At 35.7% G+C, this 25917-nt stretch overlaps 1 protein-coding gene across 6 annotated transcripts in view; it reads right to left on the bottom strand.

Moving 5' to 3' along the window:
* Positions 1-25917, bottom strand: part of ATOSA (atos homolog A) — an 84072-nt gene that overhangs the window by 3763 nt on the left and 54392 nt on the right. For 2 of the 6 annotated variants that reach the window (XM_020893251.2, XM_020893248.2), the window contains 9 exons: positions 20488-20672; positions 19368-19570; positions 19020-19145; positions 16403-18248; positions 14208-14327; positions 11126-11205; positions 9952-10060; positions 6405-6563; positions 1295-1363 (listed from right to left, as the gene is read on the bottom strand). In XM_020893251.2, coding sequence (XP_020748910.2) covers positions 1295-1363; positions 6405-6563; positions 9952-10060; positions 11126-11205; positions 14208-14327; positions 16403-18248; positions 19020-19145; positions 19368-19570; positions 20488-20672 — 2897 coding nt within the window. Of the gene's footprint in view, positions 1-649; positions 725-1199; positions 1364-6404; positions 6564-9951; positions 10061-11125; positions 11206-14207; positions 14328-16402; positions 18249-19019; positions 19146-19367; positions 19571-20487; positions 20673-25917 lie in introns of those variants that run through there. The other 4 variants (XR_002313831.2, XR_002313830.2, XR_002313829.2 and 1 more) reach the window with 4 other exon arrangements.

Below are 25917 nucleotides of genomic sequence, written 5' to 3'. Positions count from 1 at the left end.
CAACAACTAGTAAGCCAGAAGTTCAAGCCATGTTTATATATAATTAAACTTACATAAGGAATGAAAGACATACCCAAGTTTCAGATTTAAAATAGCCAGCAGAGTTGGCAGTCTTCAAACAAGGGGTAAATGTGCTGCCTCTGGGTTTATGCCTCATTATTATGACAACTGATAGCTAGTTTTCCAGTGACCCACACTTTCACAAGAGCTACATAGCCAGAGGCAAGAGATCAGAAGATGATCACTCTTTTAGTTCAAGAAATCCATTCACATAAAAATCTTACTTTAAAATGCGATGATTTTTCCTAAGTTATATATATGTATACATACTCCAATATAAACATGCATATAAATTGCTTAGTACTATGTTTCATTTCTGTGTGACACAAAATAAACAAATGTACAGACTCTGCCATACTAGAACAATGGGGATGCATAAAAGTGGTCTGACAAAGAATTGAGCACACTGCAGCCAAAAGTCATAGAAAGGCTTGCTGAATTAGACCAGATCCTTAGTGTGAGGAACTCGGCTAGACTCTTTTTTTTGTTGTTGTTAATTTCAGTTTTATTGAGGTACAGTTGACAAATACAGCTAGACTCTTTTGAAAAGAGTTACAAGAGTCAATACTGTAATAGACTTTAGACTCACAAGATTATCCTGGGTCTGACTTGGAGATGGACTGAATCACAAATGGGTCTTTATATAAAATTACTCTTCTAAGTGCTGTGGATCAAAGATAATGAAGGATTACTGCACTGGGCTAGAAGAGTTCTCCTAAGGCAAAACTAGATCAACATCTAGGCCGAAAGGAAAGATGCATTTTTTACCCTGACGTCTGCAGGACTTCATTTCTGCTTTGTGTAACCATCTCATTAAATCAATTTTAGGAATTATTATAGTAGGGATAATTTTTCCTCCCAAGTTCCCTGCTAAAGCAATACTAATACTTGGGGTCTCCTTTTACATGGGTCAATCCCAATCTGTCTTATTATATTAAATAGAAGATAGTGGTAATCTAAATTCTAATTATACTGAAAATAGCTCTATTTAAGTTATGTTAACTGTCATATACTATTTTTCTAAAGCATTCACCTTGATTAGCTTATTAATGCTTTCCTTTTATGGAGGTCCCCAAATGGTCATTCCTGAGGCAGAGCAGGGGAACTCCAAACAAAGCTGCAGCCCCACTGTTACTTACCAAAGTTGTTGCAGCAGCAGTAGCAGGAGAAAGGGCTAAGTTCTATATGTATGTGAGAGAATGATTATTGCAATTGTAGGCTATAAAACACATACCACTTGTATTGTTCCTGAAGGAGGTACTCGATAACCCCTTTTACCAAGGGACTCTAAAGTAATCACACCCTTGAAATAAAAGAAGACAAATTGAGTACAAACTGATGCATATATATATACACACAAAAGACTAAAATAAAAATAATACATTATGTAATTAATAACTTTTCACAACTGTATTTGTATGGAAAAAAAATTCACATGGGAATTAATAGAAATACATTCAAGGAATACAAAATAGGATTTCATTCATAAGGAAAGAATTTACTATTTCTCCTGGAGATGTTGCAATAAACAATATATAACATCAATGACCATGTTGCTTGAAATTTCTGTTAAGATATAAGATATAGAAGTAAGAAGTTCCTTAACTAAAAAGGAGATAAAGGGAGATTACTCTCTTGTATCATATGGAAAGCAAAGAAGCAAAGCAATTTATTGATCTTTGGACATATGAAAAGTCAGAAATGAGGGATGATCCTGTTTATGTCTGGCCCAAAAAATGAAGTCAATTATTCAGTCAGAAAATTAAATTGTTATATACATAAATGACTTTCTGACTTGAGGTGGACCAGCATCATCAGCATGACCTGTGAACTTGTCAGAAACACAGAATTTCTTATTTCTCCCCACACACCTACTAAATCAGATCTGCATTTTAACAACATTCCCCAGATGCTATCATATGTACATTAAAGTTTGAGAGGTACTGTCATATTACACAAAATAATTTTCTGTGAAAGATGCTGTAATTACTGCAGAAGTCCAAACAATGGCAAACAGTATAAATTGAAACACAGGAAGCTCAACTGAATGTGTGAAAGTTTCTAGATAACCAGGATGACCAAATGACTACAGATGGTGATTGTGGTACTTAATTCTTAGGCAGCTTCAAGAAAATTAACTGGGTAAATAGTTATCTTTTGAGTATTCAAGTAGAATAATTGCATGCTCTACAATTCATATCCCATCATTTTACATTGTACTTGCCAAAACATGCTAACCTTAAGTAAAAGTAAATATAAAACAGGACTGTCCCATCAGGTAATATCTCTGTTGGGTTTGAAAGACTGACCAGGGGTAGGGGTGGGGGATAAAAGCAAGGGGACAAAGGTAAAAGGTAAGGCCAGACTCTAATATGTGAATACCTAACCTTCAAGTGAACAGCATTTGACAATCAGAATATTAAATTAATATGTTAATAACGGGAAATGTTCATGTTCAGTTCAAGGGCACTGAAAAGACATGTGGTTCTTAATGAATCTGATATATCAATGGTCATTTAAATCATGAAACCAGCATGTTAACAAACTGCGTCCCTAACCAAAACAGTAATGAAGCTTTAATAATTTTTCTCTTACAATTTTCTCTATATGAAAAAATGCTATGGTATATATAGTGCTCCTCTTTTTCCTAGTTCTAGAAAGAAAAGCAAAATATATCTAAATAATAGCTACGTTTCTAATCACATTACTCCAGGCAATACACTACTGTTTTTCCTTGCCATCCTCTGTTAAATATATATAAGAACATTGGTGAGGGAAAATCTACTACCAAGCCGGCACTTATTTCCTTTAATATAATTCTAATAGTTTTTAGAACATAATAACAATAAATCAATTTATAAGGGAAGAATATAGATTTTTCTAAAACCTCAAATTTAAGGTAACACTTCACAAAATTTCTAAGCAATGTAAGACTAGTGTTGACAATGGCAAGTTAGGAATTTTAAAAGAGATTAGGAAAGTATTTGGAATTTCATTCATATTATTATTAAATTTATTATTTTAACAATTCCATTATTTTAATTGGTTGGCATATTAATATTTATACCTAGAAAATTACTGTATATAACATAAGGAAGAAAAACACATTTCCTTCTGGCATTTTAGAATGAAATAGAAGGATTAAGATGAACTCAATTTGGTCAAAATCTTACACAAAAACTCTTTCTCAAGTGATTGAATAATAGAAAATATGCAAAACTAAATAAAACTGAAGGAAGATATCTTAATATGGCTAATTACAAATAGAAAAAATATATAAAGTATATAGTGTTGCTTTTTAAAAATCAATTAACCTATCTTTGGCTGTGCTGGGTCTGCGTTGCCAGGAAGGCTTTCCTCCAGTTACGGTGAGCGGGGACTACTCTCTGCTGCGTGCGGCCTTCTCACTGTGCTGGCTCCTCTAGTTGCAGAGCACAGGCTCGAGGGAGCACAGGCTTCAGGAGTTGTGGTGTATGGGCTCAGTAGTTGAGCTTCCTGGGCTCTAGAACACAGGCTCAATAGTTGTGGCATAGAGGCTTAGTTGTTCCACGGCATGTGGGGTCTTCCTGGACCAGGGATTGAACCTGTGTCTCCTACATTGTCAGTTGAATTTTTTTTTTTTTAACCACTGAGCCACCAGAGAAGCCCCTATAGTGTTGTTAATATGATCATAATGCAAGTCATACCATGACGCTGCCATGAGCAAACCTGCTTTAGACCTTTCTAACTGGTATCACCATGCAATAGTTTCTAAACAGTGAAATGTCACATTACCTAACACTTGGAGAATATTCTTACCATTAACACCAGACTGTAGAGAGATATTTATCTGGCTTTGAGCTAATCTTAAAGGAATTATTTATTAAAGACAATTATCAGAGAAAAGTAAGAGATTCTTAAAGGATACACTAACTTAACCTGATTTAAAATCTTTTCAATATTTATTCAAAAATCTGTGATCACCTGGATGTACTTTCTGGAGACAGAATGATAAAATCCTTTACCTCTTAATCCTTTAAGGTCAAGGATAAATGTTGTTTTGCTTTTTTTAAAGCACAGTTCAAATTACCTCTTGCTCATGAATTTCACGCCAAGATACTTTTTGAGCTAATTTTCAGCCAATTCACTCTTTTATCTTGTTTATAACTCCCTGAACGGTCATCAGGAACTCGGTATACTAATGACCTTAGACCTTATCTTTCCACTTCTGTATTAGTATGTGCCAACAGAATATGTGAAACTAATGAGACTCCTTGATGTTCTAGTAAAGTGAAACGGGCATCTTTATAAATGTATTCTAATACTGTAAGCATTCAGTATGATACACATTTTTTTTATATTGAGCTTATCTTAATGATATCTCAATGATATTTTTCATTTTATTATCTAAAATTAACAGCTTTTTTTTCAAAATTATACTGAAAAGTGGATATATCTTTCTATGTTAAGTGAATATCATTTGGTGTATATGATAACTGGGCAGGTTTGTGAAGAACTGTGCCTGTTTTTTGTAACAACCATTGTTATGCATCTTCATGATTACTACTCACAAATATAATTATTATCAAAAAAGGAAAACTTTGAATAAATGATTACATATCATTGTGCTTTTTTTTAATTAAAGTATGAAACACATATCAGACTCCTGACTCTCAATTACATAATAGAATTCCCTTTTCATAGCTTTTATTCATAACAAAAGGTACTGTTGCTAATGTCCTTGAGAATCTAGAAGATGGGGGGAGAAGGATATTAGAAAGAAAGAAGGAAAGAAAGAAATTGGATCAGGTGATAAGCTAGGAAACTCAAGTAGGAAGACCAGAAATATATATTTCTATGTCTATTGAAATTTATATTTCCCAAAGTAAGGCATAACATAAAAATCCTGATCTGACTCCATATTTTATACCATCAGTGTAAACTTCTTAAACACTTGTATTAGTAGCCACTGACTTGTCTTTTGGAAAGGGGCTGACAGTAATCACACACCAGGACCTGGTATCATTTTTGCAGTTGAGGGCTTATTTTATCCTCAAATCTGCTGGAATAAAAAAATGAGAAAGATAAAATTATAGGATCTTAAGGTTCAAGACACTGCTCTTATTCCCCTGAGCTGTTTCACTCTCCACTAAAACATTGGCATAGAGTCAGAAATAGCTAGTATTCTAAAGAACCTTGTTGTTCAGTCATGCAGTCCTTGAGACCTCATGGACTACAGCACGTCAGGCTTCCCTGTCCTTCACTGTCTTTAGGAGTTTGCTCAAATTCATGCCCACTGAGCTAAAAAATCCGGTTCTGTTGTTCAGTCGCTCAGTCATGTCCGACTCTTTGCAATCCCATGGACTGTAGCCACCAGGCTCTTCTGTCCACGGGGTTCTCCAGGCAAGAATATTGGAGTGGGTTGCCATGCCCTCCTCCAGGGAATCTTCCTGACCCAGGGATTGAACCCAGATCTCGTATATTGCAGGCAGATTCTTTACCGCTGACCCACCAGAGAAGTTCAAATTCATTTCTACTTGATGTTATTGGCTGTATTTAGCAAGCAGGCAAACTCATTTGCAGTCCTGAGGGTAGATTCAGAATAGCTTGCATTTGTGGCCAATTGTCATAAATCAGCTTGCATACCCTGCACAGATTACTCATTCTCCCCTACCTCTGATCACAGGGCTGTGCTGCTAGAAGCTCTCAAGTCGGAGCCTCAGGAAACAGGTGGCTTCTGGTGTAAAGTCTCACCCTTGGCATTCCCCAGGTCTGGGCCAATTTATCCATCAATTTCAAGAAACTACACCAGGCCACATTCAGAGCTAAAGAAATAAACTGTGTAATATAGTATCCTCGTCTGTTTTAGGAATCCTAGGATTGGGATTGGAAAAAAAAAAAATGGTCCCAAGATAAACCAAACAGGAGAAAGGGAGGGAAACGGTTTCACAGAAAACGTAGGTCACTAAATCTTTAAACTCTACTGAGATGAGGATCATAGTGAAGGCAACTCTGATAGGACTAGAGTGCACAGTAAGGACTTAAGAATTTGTGTGAACTCAGCAAGATATGGAATTATAGCATCACTAATCAAAATTTTATCATTTTTCAAATTATATAAAAACAAGCAAATTTTCAGCATCATCTCAAATACAGAAGAGGATACCTATCGTTGGAGCTTGCTCAGAAAGAAGTTGTAAGGTGCTGTTTTGGCATATTGGTCTCTATGTGGCCCTCAATCCCCTCTTAGGAAATGCTTTATATTTTCAAGCACTGCACCAAAGCAGTACTAAATCATTTTAAACTTAAAGGCATTTGTCATTAAGATGGTTGATTTCAGCAGAAGACAATTGAAAAATACTTGCCATATAAGGAGAGGGAGCATTATCGTCAGAAACACTGTAGAATGACACTTCAACTGGGAGAGTCAAATGGGTGGGGCAGAAGACACCACTTGCCCCTACCTCTGCGGTAAAGCCATCAACAATGCCAAGAGGATCTAAACGGTAGTTCAAAACAGATTCCTGGAAGATAAAATAAAAGAAATTTTAAGAAATAATTAAAAGTTAACACATTCTTTCTTTCTATTTAAAGAAATATGTTACTACGCTTTCTGGCACTAGGAGAGTGGTCACTGCTATTGCCATGCTCTCATTTCAAAAGTTCATCTGACCAGAAATCAATTTCCTCCCACATCAATCGTATAAAGTTTGGCCTCCTTACTATCCAAATCTACACTGAACTATCTTTAAACTTAACCACTGTTTAGACATAATTGCATAATAAGTTATTCTTATCTCTGTGAAGAAAAATATGCTCTACCAGAGCAAGTATAATATTATAAACTTTCTTATTCCTCACAGACTATACTCCTAGTGTTAGCCACAGAGAAGCACTTGAAAGCTTATTAACAGATTATATTACAGAAGTTGCATCAAAACAGAAAGTCAAGTACTCAGCTTTGAGAAACAAGTGCTTCTTAAAAACTGTTGTATGTGACATATGTTTTATTTTTTAGTTTAATTTAAAAAACAACAAATACATGTTGGGGAAAATATTTAAGAGTATATAAATAAAAGCAGTAGAGAAGCTCCTTATCCATCTCTCCCAAGTTCATTCACTGAGGAAGCCACTCTGTTATTTAATATTTATCTGCCCAGATATGAGAAACAAGTAAATCTTTTCACAAGCTCTCTTTTATATATATATCTATATATGTATATGTATACATATATCTATATATGTATATCAACAAATATATGCATACATCATGAAATGTGAGTAGCATTTCTTTGATTCAGTAATTCTTTGAAAAGCAACACTCCAAACCCTCACAAGTCTAAATTTGAAAGTGACATCAGCAATTCTCAAGTTCCACAGTCAAAAAGACCATGTCAATGAGCCAAAGTGGTCTCTGACTTTAGATTTTTAAATGAATATACTAGCATGCATGCTAGGCCCTATTCAGTGCAAAACTACAAGAAAAATAAATAAAAGGCATACAAATTACAAAGCAAAAAATAAAACCATTTCTATTTCTAGATGATTTGGAAATCTACATACAAAAATCTCCCCCCATGAACAAAATTAATAAGCAAGTTGAACAAGGTGATTGGTGGTTATATATGTGTTTATGCATGCATGCATGCTAAGTTGCTTCAGTAGTATCTGACTCTGTGCAACCCTATGGATTGTAGCCTACCAGGCTGCTCTGTCCATAGGATTCTCCAGGCAAGAATATTGGAGTGAGTTGTCATGTCCTTTTTCAGCATATGTTTTTATACACACACACACATATATATATACATACAACATACATATGTACACACACACACACACATATATACCCATTGTTGATGTTGTTTAGTTGCTAAGTCGTGTCCAACCCTTTTGCGACCGCATGGACTGTAGCCTGCCAGGCTCCCCTGTCCTACATGCATATATATACATACAAACATACACATGTATAAATATACAACACACACACACACATATATATACACTCACTGTTGTTGTTGTTTAGTTGCTAAGTCATGTCCAACTCTTTTGCGACCCTATGGACTGTAGCCCTCTAGGCTCCTCTGTCCATGGAATTTCTCAGGCAAGAATCCTTGAGTGGGTTTCCATTTCCTTCCCGACCCAAGGATTGAACCCATGGCTCCTGCAGTGGCAGGTGGATTCTTTACTACTGAGCCACCAGGGAAGTCTATATATATGTGTGTGTATTTCTGTACATACACACATACCCATAAATACATACAAAATCATTCATTTATTCTTTGGCTGTATCTCACAGCATGCAGTATCTTAGTTCCCTGATTAGGGATTGAAACCCTACTCCCTGAAGTGGAAGCAGGGAGTTCTAACTACTGGACTGCCAAGGAGTTCTTTAAAATCACTGTTGGTGGGAATGTAAATTGGTATAGCCACTATGAAGAACAGTATGGAGGTTCCTTAAAAAAATATAAATAGAGCTACCATATGACCCAGCAATCCCACTGGTATACCTGGAGAAAACCATAATTCAAAATGATACATGCACCCTAATGTTCACTGTTGCACCATTTACAATAGCCAGCACATGGAAGCAACCTAAACATCCATCAACAGAGGATTGGATAAAGAATATGTGGTACATATATACAACTGGAGTAATACTGAGTCACAAGAAGAATGAAATAACGCCATTTGCAGTGATATGGAGGGACCTAGAGATTATCATACTAAGTGAAGTAAGTCAGGTAAAGATAAATAAAATATAATACGACTTAGATGTGGAATCTAAAAAGAGGGTACAAATGAACTTATCTACAAAACAGAAAGAGTTAAAGATATAGAAAATAAACTTATGGTTACAGCAGGTAAGTGGGGCAGGATAAATTGGTAGATTGGGATTAATATATACACACTACTACATATAAATTGGAAAAGTCCCTGATGCTGGGAGGGATTGGGGGCAGGAGGAGAAGGGGACGACAGAAGATGAGATGGCTGGATGGCATCACCGACTTGATGGACGTGAGTCTGAGTAAACTCCGGGAGTTGGTGATGGACAGGGAGGTCTGACGTGCTGTGATTCATGGGGTCGCAAAGAGTCGGACACGACTGAGTGACTGAACTGAACTGTACTGAGCTATATATAAAACAGATAACTAATAAGGACCTACTGTACTGCACAGGGAACTCTACTCAGTACTCTGTAATGACCCATATGGGAAATGAATCTAAAAAAGAGTAGATATATGTATATTTACAACTGATCCATTTTGCTATACAGCAAAATCTAATACAACATTGTAAATCAACTATATTTCAATCAAAAAAAATTTTAATGTCATTTACAAGTACAATGTTTAAGACTTTTCTAATTGAAGACAACTAAACCCTTGATATATTTGATCTCAAGTACAACAGTCATTAAACAAAGCAGCACATGTATGAGAGACCTTTAACCATTTGACTTTTAAGATTTACAGAGAAGTTGTAAATATAGTACAAAGAACCATTTGATTTTGAAAATCAACCTCCTTTGATGATGAATCATCTTCTATCAGCCCATCATCAATCCCTTCTGGATCCCAGAGACAGTTTTACCAGTAAGATGTGGTCAAGTCTATTTTCCAGGTAGAGTAACGGATACCTCCATATAACCTGATTTCACCTATGTGCTCCCTCTCTTCCCACCAGCTACCCAACTGTAAGTTATCACTGTCAACAATCTCCCAACTTTACTTGTCATGAAAAGGAAAGGGAAAACAAGAAAAAGGAAAAATAGGAAAGGAAGGAAAGCAGGTGATTTCAAGGCTTTAGAAAAATATAATCTACTTATTTCCTTTTCAAAAACAAACAATATAGCACCATGGATCTAGGTTAAGAAACATCAACTCTTAAAATAGTTTTAAAAAACATTACCTCAAAATTTCCTAAAAGACTAAGACTTGTTACAGGCGGAGCACTAGAACTCAGAAGTGGTTTTTCATGAATATCTGGATCATCTTCAATGTTTAAACATGGTTGAGGACTATTTAAAAACAGAACAAAAAATAAAAAAAGAACAAATCAGCAAATGGGCACATTAACAACAATGTTTTCTAATTTACTTTTGTACAAAACTAAATTAGGAAGATCTGATCAATTTTACTTAAACTATCATAATAAAAAATTTAATGTAAACAAATGTTAAGATATGAAATATCTTAAATTCCTGATTTTATAATCTTTGTTATTGTATTTGATAAAGAATATATATAAAGCATCCTAGATTTCAAGGTGGAATTTATAACATATCACATAGAAGCATCTACTGGAAATACATAGTAGTGTAATGCAGTCTTCTTGCACTGCAAGGAGATCCAATCAGTCCATCCTAAAGGAAATCAGTCCTGGGTGTTCACTGGAAGGACTGATGTTGAAGCTGAAACTCCAATACTTTGGCCACCTGATGTGAAGAGCTGACTCATTTGAAAAGACCCTGATGTTGGGAAAGATTGAAGGTAGGAGAAGAAGGGCACGACAGGGGATGAGATGGTTAGCTGGCATCACTGACTCAACGGACATGAGTTTGGATAAATTCCGGGAGCTGGTGATAGACAGGAAGGTCTGGTGTGCTGTGGTTCATGGGGTCGCAAGGAGTCGGACACGACTGAGCGACTGAACTGAACTGAATGCAGTCTTCTACATCAATCTTCATTTTAAGTTAAGAACTAGAATACAAAGCAAAATTATGTGACTAAGGAATATAATGAGAGTATTATTTGTCAACATGGAACAAACTGCCAAGGCTGTTTTGCAAAGGTGTATAAGACAGAGGAGGAGGTGAATGACCAGAAACAGACAAACCCACTTAAATGTTAAAACCAATGTTAAGTGTTTATTTATTATGATGTCATTATATAGTTAGCAATGCATTGTCTTAATCTCTCTCATCTTTAATAACTGAATGTGTGAAATCATCTTGAAAATGATAAACTGAAAAATAAGATTCCTGTTAAAATTTTGATTTTCAGAATCAACATCATTTACTATGAAAGACTAGAATTTTATGTAATACTATTTCATATACACAAACAAATTTTAAGATAAATACCTTCTAGACGATAAGCTTTTCAGATGCAGGAATGAAGAATCCAGATCAAAGCAACCTGATTGTGCCTTTCTTTGAGGAACCTAAGGTTAAAATAATCACTTGTTAGGTTTCAAAAGAATTTCAAAAGACTGCATTTTTTTCTTGAATTGATTGAACAAATTTCAAATGAAAGCTAAGCATATCTTAAAAAATAATACAACTTCTCTCTTAATAGTGTACTTAAAATCACCCTTTTTATTACATATTGTCCCTATGTCTTCATTTTATTAACTAGTTAAAAAAGAAACAAATGATTAATAAAAGTACTTTTACTGGGTTTTTTGGTTTTTTTTTTTGGCCATGCCTCAAAGCTTGCAGGATCTTAGTTCCCTGACCAGAGATTAACTAGGGCCACTGCAGTGAAAGTGCCAAGTCCAAACCACTGGACCACCAGGGAATTCCCTAGGTTTTGACTTTTTAAGAACCAGAACCAGGGACTTTCCTGGTAGTCAGTCCAGTGTCTAAGATTCTGGGCTCCCAATATAGGGCCCTGGGTTTGATCCCTGGTCAGGGAACTAGATCCCACAGGCCACAACTAAAACCTCGGTGCAGTCAAATAAATGAAGAAAGAATCATAACCAGTTTTCTCTAAAACCAAATTTTATATGTAATCTTAATATATAATATAATAAGATTTTTACTTTTTATTTTACATACTTCTGTATTGAATGTGGTAGAAATAAATGATTTATAGCTTTCCAATAAAAGGGGGGAAAAGAATTAAATGGTGATGGGAGCCTGGGGTCTAGGCAATTCTGCCGCAACTGTACCTATCCCTACCCCAGTGCACATTTCTAAGAACCCTGGCTGGGGCTTCAGAGAATAGTTTTGAAAAATACTATTCTGGATTTTCAATCTCTATTGCATACCAAATTACATTTAAGACCAACCACCAACTAGCTCAAAATACTCTAAAAGTGAAAGACCCCACTGTAAATTAAAAGGTAAAATCACATACAACATGCAGGTTAGATGGATTTGTCTCTAAAATTAAAGCTAAATATGTATAAAGTATCTGAGTGACTGGTCTAATTTGTGATTAAGAAACAGATGATACTGAAAGTCTAAACAATCTCAATATTTTTGAGAGTTGTATAAGTATACCATGCTATATTTTGGAGTCAGAACTTAATGTGAAATATTCAATCCAAATTCTCATGTCTTCAATTCAGGAACATTTTCTACTTTCATTTCTTCTAATACTGCATTTTCTTTATTCCATCTAGTCTTCCTTTTGGAATTTCTACTAGGCTTATATTGAACATTTTATTTTATCCTCCAGGCCACTTTCATACTGTACCATCTGTCTTTCCTTCTGCACTTTATTCCAGGTGCTTTCTTAACATTTGTCTATCCATTTACTAAATCTCGATTCAGATGATTTCAGTCCACCATTTAATTCATGTATATGGGTATGTGCACATATATGTACACTTCAATTATATTTTTCATTTCTATTTTTCCAATTCCACATGTGCTCTTATCTCAGTTCCCTGACTTTATCTTCATTTATATCCTGGAAAATTTTACAAAGAATTCCCCTGAAATCATCTTCAGCAGAAGCTATTGTTGAAAATAAATCCTTGGTGCCATGGATTATAGATGTGGGATAATCTCATGTTTTCTCATATACAGCACAAATTTGGAGCCCCCTACCTCGGGGTGATTTAGGCTTAGGTCCAAATTCTTTGGGGGGCTTCTTTTTTCCCATCTAATCTATACCTTCCTGTTGTACCTTTTAATTAAATAGGTGATTTTTTTCCCCTCCTCTCTCTCATTTCTAGAATGGCAGTCCTCTTCTGTTTCTGGCTTTATGGAGTTCTGTTTTAGGTCTCAGCTATGATTGGTATAGACCTGACTCCTGACCCAGCAGGAACATTAAACCTTAGCACTATATTAGATTTAGATATTCTGGAAAGCCATAATTAATTCACCCCAAGTTAGTATTTGGAAATGTATCTTTCCTGCTTATACACTATATTATGTATTTAGAAGTTGTGTTATATTTTATCCAGTATTTCTGTGTTTAAAAAAGAGGAAGGATCTTGTATCAACTCAGTCCACCATATTGAACAGAATTCTGCATGTAGTGGTCTTTACACCAGCATGATGCAAGTTTTTTTCCTGATCACTTGGGTATTTTGAAAGCACCTCATAGGTAGGTCAAGTATTTGGGATTATTCTATATTGTTTGGAATTCAACTTCTCTAAAACAAATACCTAAGGTCCTAGTTACAAATTTAAATCTAGATCTCTTATTCAAGAATTATTTTTTAAACATATGCTTTGCCTTTACTTTAAAAACTCTCATAAAAACAAAAATTATCTTACATTAGTAGCAAAATAAATATATTTTCAGTTTGCTAGGATATTGACAGCTTACCTCTAGTTTAACTGAAATGGCAGCACTAGTGACTATCAAATGCTTACCATATGTCAGGAAAGATACTAATCATCCTCCCAACACTAAAGCAGACACTATCACTCCCTTTTTACAGATGAGACACTGAGGCTCAGAGAGAGAATATTTCTCACTTAACGTCACACGGCTAGAGAATAGTCGGTGTGACTCCAAAACAAGGCTCTTAACTATCACACTCAGATCTATAAATTTATTTGTAAACGTAGAAAGGGGAAACCTCTATATCTCAAAATAAGATGATGAATTGCACAGGTCCTAAGTCAAAGACAGATCTGAATCCCAGATGATTCAGCTGGTGGTATCAACCAGGCTCAGTACTATAACACAAATCTATTTATAAAAAATACATTTGACACTTATTTTCCTTAGTAAGAATTAATATGTTGGACATTAAGAATTTCAGAGAAATTTTATAATCATAACATAATAAATTCATTTTATCCACTTTTCCTTTTTCCATATTAACATTTAGCTATTAAGTATATCAAAAGGTAAAATGATTTCTCACTAAAAATTTATTTTGAAGTATTTAAATTTAAATTTTTTCAATTAAAATTTGGATAAAATTATTTGCAAACATTTTACATAATAAGAGAAAAAAAATAAGAGAAAAACACTTACAGGACTGGAAAGAAGAGGCAATCCAGTTCGAGGATGAAAGGCTCTGGTTGAGGTTCCATCCAAGGAATGAAAATTATGTTTCTGCCAGACACTTGAATGTTTAAGTGATATAGTTCTCTGCTAGGAAAATAATTAGATTTTAATAGTAACATTTAAGTTTTTTGTTTTTAGATTTATTTTTAATATATACTGAGGTATTACATCCTTGGTGGTAAAGTTAATGACCTATAAACCTGTCTATACACACATATTCATTATTTGTTGTTAAGTCGCTAAGCCGTGTCTGACTCTTTTGCGACCCATGGACTGTATCCCGCCAGGCTCCTCTGACCATGGGATTTTCAAAGCAAGAATACTGGAGTGGGTTGCCATTTCCTTCTCTGGGGTATCCTCCCAAACCAGGGACTGAAACTGCATCTCCTGCAGTGGCAGGCAGGTTCTTTATTATCATCCAAGGCACAAGGGAAGACCACATACACACACATTTATATACACTTTAATTAGAAAACAGAGTTTAAGAGTTTTTTCTAAGATGCTGAATAAACTCAAATAAAGTACGTCCAATGTATGCCTTGTTGTTGTTCAGTTGCCCAGTTGTGTCCGACTTATTATGACCCTATGGACTGCAGCATGCCGGGTCAATGTATTTTATACTTAGTCTAACATTAGTAAGCTAATATTCAATTTTTTTAATTTGTGAAAAAAACAACTTCTCATAGTTAGAAAAAAATTAGTATAATATGCTAAAATACAAAACTACGTCAATAGCAAGAGCCCTCCTCAGAAAATATAATTTGGTAGTTAGTGCATGATACAAGAATATAAATGTGAATTTTAAAATATACTTAACACAGTCACAGTACCGTTTTTGAAGTGATATAAGCAATAGACTAGTTCTTAAGAATTTATGCAAGTTTATACTCAGAAATCAAAAATTCATGAAAACACATGGATATAAATCAGAAAGAACTAACGGGTCCTGGCTTTAATATTTCCTAGCTTTATTACCTTGGGCACATCATATAACCTCTCCAGGCCTAGAGTCCTCATTTGCAAACTTGAGTTAGTAACAGCACCTAATCTCACATCATAGTGAAAGGAATTTAGTAAGCCAACGTGTATAAAACATTCATAAGAGTGCCTAGGCACATAGCAAAGGCTGTATAATTATATTTAAAGTAAGAACATGAAAAAAACTAATCATAGTAGCTTGAAAAGTACCATGGTCAAAGTAAGCCTCCCTATAATGTACCAGAAAGGATCATGAAAAGCTAGTATTCTTAAGGTCAGGGTAGGTTTTTGTGACAACGTTTTAGTAAATTGGAAACTGAAATTTGGTTAAACCCATGTGTTAGAGGAGAGGAAATCTTCTGTTGAAAAACAGCAATTGGAAACATGGCATAATTTTAAGACTCTAATGTCCAACAAGACTAATCTGCCTGATAAAGAAGATGAACCAAGGTCATTCAGATTCAGATCAAGGCAGTTAAGTAGTTTTTCATATAACTGAGATATAAATTTGTAATGCTTTTTAGAGAAACAAAGGAAATTTAAGCCTAATAATAATTTTCTAAAGTTAAAAAATGGTTTGGTGGACAAATAAAATGGAACTAACTTAAGTATGTCTGATTTATGTAGTAAATTAAAAGTTTAAAAAATGTTTAAAAATCTACAATTTAATTATTACCACAACTAAAAGCAAAAGAGATTCATCATTCTTACTTTAAAATTGAGGAAACTGGAAGTTTTAGAAGTGAGTGATTTATTTAGCTTCACTCAAGGACCAAATCTGTCTGGACTGGAATGTAGGTATTTTGAATCACAGGTCAGTGATTTCACTAGATATTCCTTAGCTGAGCAGAGGCATAACACAATGGGCACTCTGCTCATAATGGGCCAGAGTTGCTAACAAATAACACATTAAGCTAATGATACAAGTTTCATTTCTGACTCCTTTTTACTCTCCAGCAACTGTTCCCAGTATTGAAATAAACAAAAAAGGGCAAAAGGAAGAATTTACCTAGCATTTGCTCTTAAGTGGGTGGTTTATTTATGAAGATGTTAATACTAGTTCTGTAGCAGTCTGCTCTATAGACAACGGTACTTTGGACCTTTATAACAAGATCTTCTGTAAACAAAATTCAAACCATAACAAATATTTGAGGATTATATTCGAAATGTTAGATATTACTTACCAACACTTCTTTATTTTTCAGTTGTTCACATGTGGACAAACAATCTTTTAAATTCCTTCTCTGAGAAGAGTTTTGAGAGTTTTCATCAATTGGATCTTCTTTCTTATCCTGTTCACTTCTTAATTGGTCTAGCTTTTTGCATTTGAAACCTTCACTATCTTTAATGAGATAATTTTCTATACTATTAAGTTGAGTGTTTTGTTCACATGGCTTAGGCCTTTTTGGGTCTTTATTTGAGCACTCATTTTCATGTTTACTCAGATATCCAGACAATTCCAACACAGTAACTTTTACTTTCAAGTCATTTTTTTTTGAATTATCACACTGGCGACTGTTAAAAGATTCTGGATTGTAAATTTCATTTATTATTTTGTCCTTATACTTATTTGTGCAAATCTGTTGGTCAATACTGTTACAATTTGAATGCTCTTTATCAATTTCATCACTAATTTCTTGCTTCTCAAATTGACACTCAGAAGGTGTGTTTTCTAACCTGATTGTCAAATCGAAGTTATTTTCTCTGCAGTGAGATATATTCAAAGGGGTCATTAAACCAGTAGCTTTGTTCTGTGTCTCCTGAAATGTACTTCGGATTTCACTAGGATTGTCCTTATACAGATTTCTTCTTGTTTGAGGTTGCAAAGAAGGCTTGACTTTACTGTTGCAATTAAAAGAACCAAAATATTTGTTAGATATTAAGTTTTTCCCTTCACTGATGTCATCTAACAAGGAAAATTTTGTATTAGAAATGGAAACAGAGGTGTCATCCTTGTTTTTCTTCAATAAATTTTTGTCTTCAAAGGAACTCCTAAATACTTTAGAAGGAACTGAACTGGAGTCCTGCATATTGAATGATTGCCGGGGCATGTGAGATGCCATTGGATCAATATGCTCCAAGTGTTGAGCAATCCTTGCAATGATATCTTGCCGTTCTTGGAGTAAAGAGCTTATCAAAGGATTAGTCTCACCAATAGACTGACGAGAATGAAGACCATTAGAGATGCAAGTGTCATTTTGAGGAGTTTCTGGTTTTACTCGAATCTTCCCTTCACTGGTGTCTTCTGAAGAGGTGAACTCTGGACTGCCAAAAGAGACAGAGAATGTTTCTTTACATCTTCTTACACTTTCATTTTCTTGTGAAACACGGAAAAGTTTTGAATTAAGTGAACTAGATTCTTGTATAGTAAGTGGATGTCCAGAAACATGGGAAGTACTTGGATCACAATGAATCAAATGGTGAGCTATTCTTGCGATAACTTCTTGCCGCTCCTGAATTAAACAGCCTATTAAAGGATTAGTCTCACCAACTGACTGCCAGGAACTCTGGCGACTAGAGTCACTGGAATCAGCCACTGAAAATGATTTGAAAGTTCTCACTGATGTTTCATGTGACTTTTTCTCTCCTATACTACTGAAGCCCAAAATATTGCCTTGAGATGTTCCATAGTCAGATTTACTGCCAGTGCCTGGATAAAGCTTGACATTTTTGACAGCTGCATTATATTCTGGAGTTGTGCCATTTTTTGCATGTAATATTATGCTTTCAGGTGCCATGGTCCAAGTTTGTTTGCTGCAAACACGCTGTGAACTGTCTGTACTACAGTGATCTGCTTCTGTAGAATTTCGGTGCTGATGGGTTTTAAGTTCATGTTCTTGAATTCTTTTCTCATAAAGGCCAATATTAGTGTGAATACTACAGGTCAAAACTGGATAATTAGATTGTCTGGGCAGGGACTGAACGCTGACTTTCAAGGCCACATTGTGAGAAACATTGGGAACAGGAAACACATGTTCAATTGGAGTCTGTGAGAAATTCCACTGTAGGTCTACATCAGCAGCACTGATTCTAGAATCACACAGAAAAAAATGGAATCAATGGATTATAAAACATATCATTATTATATATTATTTTTAAAACTTTAAACAGTCATATACTTACCTTTGTTTGCATTAGTTACTATTGAGATTTTAATCTACTTTACCACGCATGTCACTCTAACAAAACCAACATAAATAGACTATGCCTGCAATACAGACAATCTTCTTTTTAAGAACACTATAGTAGTAAAGCACTAAAAAATACTGTAATTCAAAATTAGTTGTTAAAACAGAAAAAAGGAACTTTCCATTTGCTACTAAATAAATGAATTCAGTTAATTCTATTATAATTATATGCTTTCTGTGAGGTGATTTAGAGATACTCTCTCTCTCATGGCTACCTGCCTAAAGAGACAGTTAAGACAGCTGTTCAGCAGCTTGTGTGTTTACAGTTTTCAAGATCTAAAAAGTAAGTAGGTTTACCATTGTGAAAATTCAGCAGCCCAGAAAGTTTTTCCACTTTATTTATAATGGTGGTATGAATTCATTGTTGGTTCTATAAAGTAAGCTTAACAGTTCTCTGAAAACAAATCTACACCAAATTTAACCTAAGAAGCAAAACTCATCTTGAGTCATATCATATCTAAATTTCTCTAACTTGCTTTGAGAAAAACTTGAGTAAATATTATCCAATTACATTTAGAAATGAAGGAAATAAACTGCTTAAAAGGTCAAACACCATTCAGCAGTTAACCACTGTAGCTAAATATGCATGGTTCTTTTTCTGCCCTAGACATACCTGTAAAGAATATTTCGTGGAGTAGCACCATGAGAAACACTCAGCCAAGCACTTAATTGAGAAAAAAACACAAATGAGCGGACAGCCAACAGGAGAGTCTTCTCTTCAATAAATCGATCACCATTCCTAAGGAAAGTCAAAAAGCATCATCTAAATGTCAGCAAGTATAAAATGACTGAATTTTAGAAAGAAACTGGTAAATACATCACTCAGGATATGTGTTTTCAAGAGTGTGGGAGTACATTTACGAGTGTCACTTGAAGTCACAGAAGTACAAAATAGGTAAATTTTAATACATAAATAGAGAGATTCAAAGACATATTATTAAAGTAACTCAGTTCAACTTACTGTCGAGGAACTGGCTCCAATATCCATCTTTCTAATAATAACACATCTTGTTTAATAGCAGGATCATTCAGATCAATTCCTTCGGTGGTGGGCCCATCATCACTGTAGCAGCAGTCTGGTAGTAGCATCACTTCCACCATGATTGGAAGGTTATTCTTCCACAACAATGCGACCTCAGACCTAGTTCGTCTGGCTTGGCGACACTTGGAGAAGATGGAGATAAGCAAAACGGCTCAATAGCCCATCCAATTTTATATTTCAGTTCAAAAAGTAAAACTGTAAAGCATCTGTATGAAAATGAGTCACCTATTCAAGGGCTTTGCTCAGGCTTGTCTGTCTATTTAGGTTTCCTCATTAAACAATGCATCAGCACTATTAACTCCAGAGTGTGGGGATTAGTAGCTAACAACAATTATGATGCCAATTTTCTTGTGGGAGGATATCTTTGCTCTATTTTGTGGAAAAATAACTGCCATGCACAACGTCTGACAGGCCTCAAGATGGCCCGGCCTTGTCTCATCTGTCAATGATATCATTAGTTATAGACGAAAGATTCATTCTAAGAGCAAAATATTAAAATATTAAAAATTAATATTTTTAATTTAAAATATTAAAAGTCCATTTTCATTAAACACTCAAAATAGACAAGATTTTAGAAGTTTAAAATTTTGGACTACATTTAAAAAACTAACTGGCAGAAATATCTTTACAGCAAATTATACGCTACATACCAAAATAAGTATTTTTAACAGTATTATATAGAAACGTTAATGACAGCAAAAAGCATCCTCCCATTAACGTGGGGAAAATAATAATGAACATAAATCTAATAAATAAACAAGAACACAAAGTTGATGAACTAGGGCTGAGACTAAAACTAAGGAAATCTAATTCATAGTTAACAAGGATCATCTTAAATCTGATGTGTGTGGACAAAGGTATGAAATTGGCTGCACACTTACCTGCTGATGGAAAAGCTACGTACTATACTTTTTCTTTATGTTGTAGCCAATTTTATGGTTAAATGTGAATGTTATAATTGTAATAAAGGTGATGACAAAATTTAAACTAATTTATATAAAAGGCAGATAATAAAACACATTCAACACACAATTCTCACCTGGGCCAGCTTGTCACTACATTCATGTTTTGTAGTTATTGGGTAACAGGACTGTGCTGGAGGACAATGGAAACTTTCTGTTCGACCTTTAACAGAACATTCAGGTGTTCGTCCTTCTGTTATTAACAAGGCCAGAGAGACCAAGAACTCCTCTGCATCATACTCAAAATATTCATCCAGAGTATCTAGTATTAAAAGAAAGAAAGAAAGAAAGATGGGTCCTTGCTTTAAGGTATCCTTGACAAGAATTCATTTTTTAATGTCTACAAAAAAAAATACCATAGCCCAAATTCAATTATATCCACTAACAAAGAGTGAAGCTATTTCAAGTCCTAAAAGATGATGTTGTGAAAGTGCTGCACTCAATATGCCAGCAAATTTGGAAAACTCAGCAGTGGCCACAGGACTGGAAAAGATCAGTTTTCATTCCAATCCCAAAGAAAGGCAATGCCAAAGAATGCTCAAACTACTGCACAATTGCACTCATCTCACACACTAGTAAAGTAATGCTCAAAATTCTCCAAGCCAGGCTTCTACAGTACGTGAACTGTGAACTTTCAGATGTTCAAGCTGGATTTAGAAAAGCCAGAGGAACTAGAGATCAAATTGCCAACATCCGTTGGCTCAAAGAAAAAGCAAGAGAGTTCCAGAAAAACATCTATTTCTGCTTTACTGACTGTGCCAAAGCCTTTGACTGTGTGGATCACAACAAACTGTGGAAAATTCTTCAGGAGATGAGAATACCAGACCATTTCACCTGCCTCCTGAGAAATGTGTATGCAGGTCAAGAAGCCACAGTTAGAACTGGACATGGAACAACAGACCGGTTCCAAACTGGGAAAGGAGTATGTCAAGGCTGTATATTGTCACCCTGCTTATTTAACTTTTATTCAGAGTACATCATGAGAAATGCTGGGCTGGATGAAACACAAGCTGGAATCAAGATTGCCGGGAGAAATATCAATAACTTCAGATATGCAGATGACACCATGCTTAGGGCAGAAAGCGAGGAAGAACTAAAGAGCTTCTAGATTAAAGTGAAAGAGTGAAAAAGTTGACTTAAAACTCAACATTCAGAAAACTAAGACTGTGTCATCTGGTCCCATCACTTCACGGCAAGTAGATGGGGAAACAGTGGCTGACTTTATATTTTTGGGCTCCAAAATCACTGCAGATGGTGACTATAGCCATGAAATTAAAAGACACTTGCTCCTTGGAAGAAAAGTTATGAACAAGCAAGATAGCCCAATAAAAAGCACAGACATTACTTTGCCAACAAAGGTCCGTCTAGTCAAAGCTGTGGTTCTTCCAGTAGTCATATATGGATGTGAGAGTTGGACCATAAAGAAAGACGAGTGCTGAAGAATTGATGCTTTTGAACTGTGGTGCTGGAGAAGGCTCTTGAGAGTTCCTTAGACTGCAAGGAGATCCAACCAGTCCATCCTAAAGGAAATCAGTCCTGAATATTCATTGGAAGTACTGATATTGAAGTTGAAACTCCAATACTTGTCCACCTGATGTGAAGAGCTGACTTATTTGAAAAGACCCTGAAGCTGGGAAAGACTGAAGGTGTGAGGAGAAGGGGATGACAGAGGATGACATGGTTGGATGGCATCACCGACTCAATGGACATGAGTTTGAGTAAACTCTGGCAGTTGGTGATGGGCAGGGAGGCCTGGCATGCTGCAGTCCATGGGGTCACAAAGAGTTGGACACAACCAAGTGACTGAACTGAACAAAGAGTGAAAAAAGAGTAAAAACAAGGCAATTATGGCATAAAATTATTTTATGTAAACTTCAATTAAAATATTTAATATCAAGGAATAGAAAAAGCAAGAGAATTCCAGAGAAACATCTACTTCTGCTTTATTGACTGTGATAAAGCCTTTCTGTAGATAACGGCAAATTGTGGAAAATTCTCAGAGGGATGGTAGGATACCAGACCACCTCACTTGCCTCCTGAGAAACCTGTATGCAGATCAAGAAACAACAGTTAGAACAAGACATGGAACAATGAACTGGCTCCAGATTGGGAAGGGGTACATCAAGGCTGTATATTGTCACTTGTTTATTTAACTTATATGCAGAGTATATCATGCTAAGTGTAGGGATGGATGAAGCACGAGCTGGAATCAAGATGGCTGGGAGAAATATCAATAACCTCAGATATGCAGATGACACCACCCTTATGGCAGAAAGCAAAGAGGAACTAAAAAGCCTCTTGATGAAGATTAAAGAGGAGAGTGAAAAAGCTGGCTTAAAACTCAACATTCAAAAAATGAAGATCAGGGCATCCAGTCCCATCACTTCATGGCTAATAGATGAGGAAACAATGGAAACAGTGAGAGACTTTATTTTCTTGGGCTCCAAAACCTCTGCAGATGGGGACTGCAGCCATGAAATTAAAAGATGCATGATCCTTGGAAGGAAAGTTATGACCAACCTAGACAGCATATTAAAAAGCAGAGACACTACTTTGCCAACAAAGGTCCATCTAGTCAAAGCTGTGGTTTTTCCAGTAGTCATGTATGGATGTGAGAGTTGGATCATAAAGAAGGCTGAGCACTGAGTAAATGATGCTTTTGAACTGTGGTGTTGGAGAAGACTCCTGAGAGTCCCTTGGACTTCAAGGAGATCCAACCAGTCAATTCTAAAGGAAATCAGTCCTGAATATTTATTGGAAGGACTGATGCTGAAGCTGAAACTCCAATACTTTGGCTACCTGATATGAAGAGCTGACTCATTAGAAAAGACCTTGATGCTGGGAACAATTGAAGGCAGGAAGAGAAGCGTATGACAGAGGATGAGTAGGTTTGATGGCATCACCAACTCAATGGACATGAGTGTGAACAATCTCCAGAGACGGTGCAAGACAGAGAAGCCTGATGTGCTGCAGTCTATGAGGTCACAGAGTCGGACACAACTGAGTGATTGAATACAACAAAAAATCCTTAATGATAATATTTTGGGTGTCAAATATAATGGCTTTTATGAAGAAAACTTTGCCAACAGCCAAAAGGTTAAAATGTCTTATTATATCATATATTTTTAGGTAAGATGTTTTATTACTATTATTAAATATTAGAAAATAAGCAGATCCAAAAGTATGTTTTTTCCTTTCTCTCCCTTTCCCATTCCTTAACTAGTTCCTAGTTCTTATAGCCCTAATTCAGTGATGTGGACAGTCACAGCCACAGGGTTCTTCTTTTTCTTTGCTACATAGTAGTAGTAGTTTCAGAGGAAGACATTTCATAATTATCCAACAGGAGATGCAGGCCTGATTGCAATATATGAAGTGTGATGTTTTTTGGTTCCTATGCTGTTCCAAACAATCTAACCTGCAAATGTTTCATTTAGTTATATTAACTTTAAATTTCTCACAAGCCCTCCAATTTTAAAAATACAGTTAGTTTTCAAAACTGTTAACCTGCAATGCAGATTGGACATGCATGCATGTGTACATGCACACACAAAATTCAATTTATAGTACAGTCTTAAAAAGGCTGCTTTCTCTTATCTCTGCCAGTTAAACAGTCCATATAGGTGACACACACGCCTGTAATGCAGGAGACGCAGGAGACAGAGGTTTGATCCCTGGGTCAGGAAGATGTGATGCTAGTGGTAAAGAACCCGCCTGCTGATGCAGGAGATATGAGACTTGGGTTTGATCCCTGGGTCGGGAAGATCCCCTGGAGAATGGCATGGCAACTCACTCCAGTATTCTTGCCTGTAGAATCCCATGGACAGGGGAGCCTGGTGGACAACAGTTCTTAGGTTCACAAAGAGTTTACCATGACTGAAGCAACTTAGCACACAAGTGACTAAGCACATCCTGAAGTAGATGACAAGGGAACACAAAGTTGTACTGCATATAGCTACTAGTCTCAAACGGTTTGACTTAGAGATGATTTTTAAAACAGTGGAACATTGAAGCACACAATAAATTCCAAAGAAGTTCAGATAACACTGGTAAAATTTTGCCAAAGAGGCAGATGTTGGGCTGAACCAGGAAAGAGAAAGTACAACTTGAGGGGAGCATTTGTACAAAAGAAGTATAGAAAAGGCAACACTGGAGCCTGATTGTGAATAGCCTTGAGCGGGGTATGATGATAAGCATCTACATCTAGACTCAGGAACGTCTTATCAGGAAAAGAAGGAACCTTGAGAGCCAACTTGATTGAGCTGGTATTTTAAGACCATTCTGAAAAGTTTCCCTAAAATGAGCATTTACAACATATAAAATAGCAGTCAACACTTAGTGACATTGTCAGGCACTGTCAATTCTCCCTACTTTCTATACATTAACTTATTTAATCCTCAGAGCACTTCTAGAAGGTGGGGACTATTACCACCATTTTTACAGATAACCAAAGCATAGAGAGATTAAATAACTGCCCAAGATCACCCTGCTAGGAAGCTGCAAAGTTGATATTTGAACCTACCTAAGTCTGGTTCCAGAATCCTGAGTCCCTAACTACCCCAAACATGCTTTCTTTTATTGTGACTACAAACTCTGCTTTTATATACTTTAATATATATTTGTAAAAATATAAACACAAATAATATACATTCAACATAATTTTAATAATATATTTTGGAATAGTTGTGATACAGGGTTTGTTTCCAGGAAAAGGACCATAATTTATAATACTGTGCCAACTGGGGATAAAAGAGAGGTCTGAACTTTCATTTTTCCTTCAGGAACCAATTAGGTCATAAGCCAAGGGTCTCCTGTGGTCTCCTCAGACACAGTGAATTAAATCATGATGTCCTGCAGAGGGAATCAAAAGATGTAAAAAGAAATCCATTCATCCTTTTTTCTCTGATGGTTCTGTGGGTTTTCAAGACTAGCTCAGCTTTGCCATGGGCTGGCAACATGGCATGATTTTAGCTCCCAGAAAATTTCTCTTGGCTCATCATTTTCCCTCTCTCACACTGTGGGGTAATCTTGGAGAGCTAAAAATTGTGTCAGAACAGTTGTTCCTAAGCTACGAAATGCTGAGTGATGCCAAGATGTCAACTACTCCATGTGAGTACTAAGGATGGTCCACAGCCTAAGTAATGTCTCATATATATCTGATACTATTTTTAAAATTATAATTCATCTTCCAAATGGATAAAGAAGATGTAGTGCATATATACAATGGAATATTACTCAGTCCAAAAAAAATTAAATAATGCCACTTGTGGCAAAATGAATGGACCTAGAGATTTTGATACTAAGCAAAGTAAGTCAGAGAAAGACAAATATCATATGACATCACATATATGAAATCCAAAAAAATAATACAAATGAACTTATTTACAAAACAGAAACAGATTCATAGACTTAAGAGAATGAATTTATGGTTAACAAGGAGGAAGGCAGGGGGAGAGGGACAGATTGGGAGTTTTGGATTAACATGCATACACTGCTGTATTTAAAATAGA

This window comes from Odocoileus virginianus, chromosome 6 (assembly GCF_023699985.2).
Source record: "Odocoileus virginianus isolate 20LAN1187 ecotype Illinois chromosome 6, Ovbor_1.2, whole genome shotgun sequence".
NCBI lineage: Eukaryota > Metazoa > Chordata > Mammalia > Artiodactyla > Cervidae > Odocoileus > Odocoileus virginianus.
The sequence above is the reverse complement of the archived record's forward strand: the minus strand, read 5'-3'. Positions and strand labels throughout refer to the sequence as shown.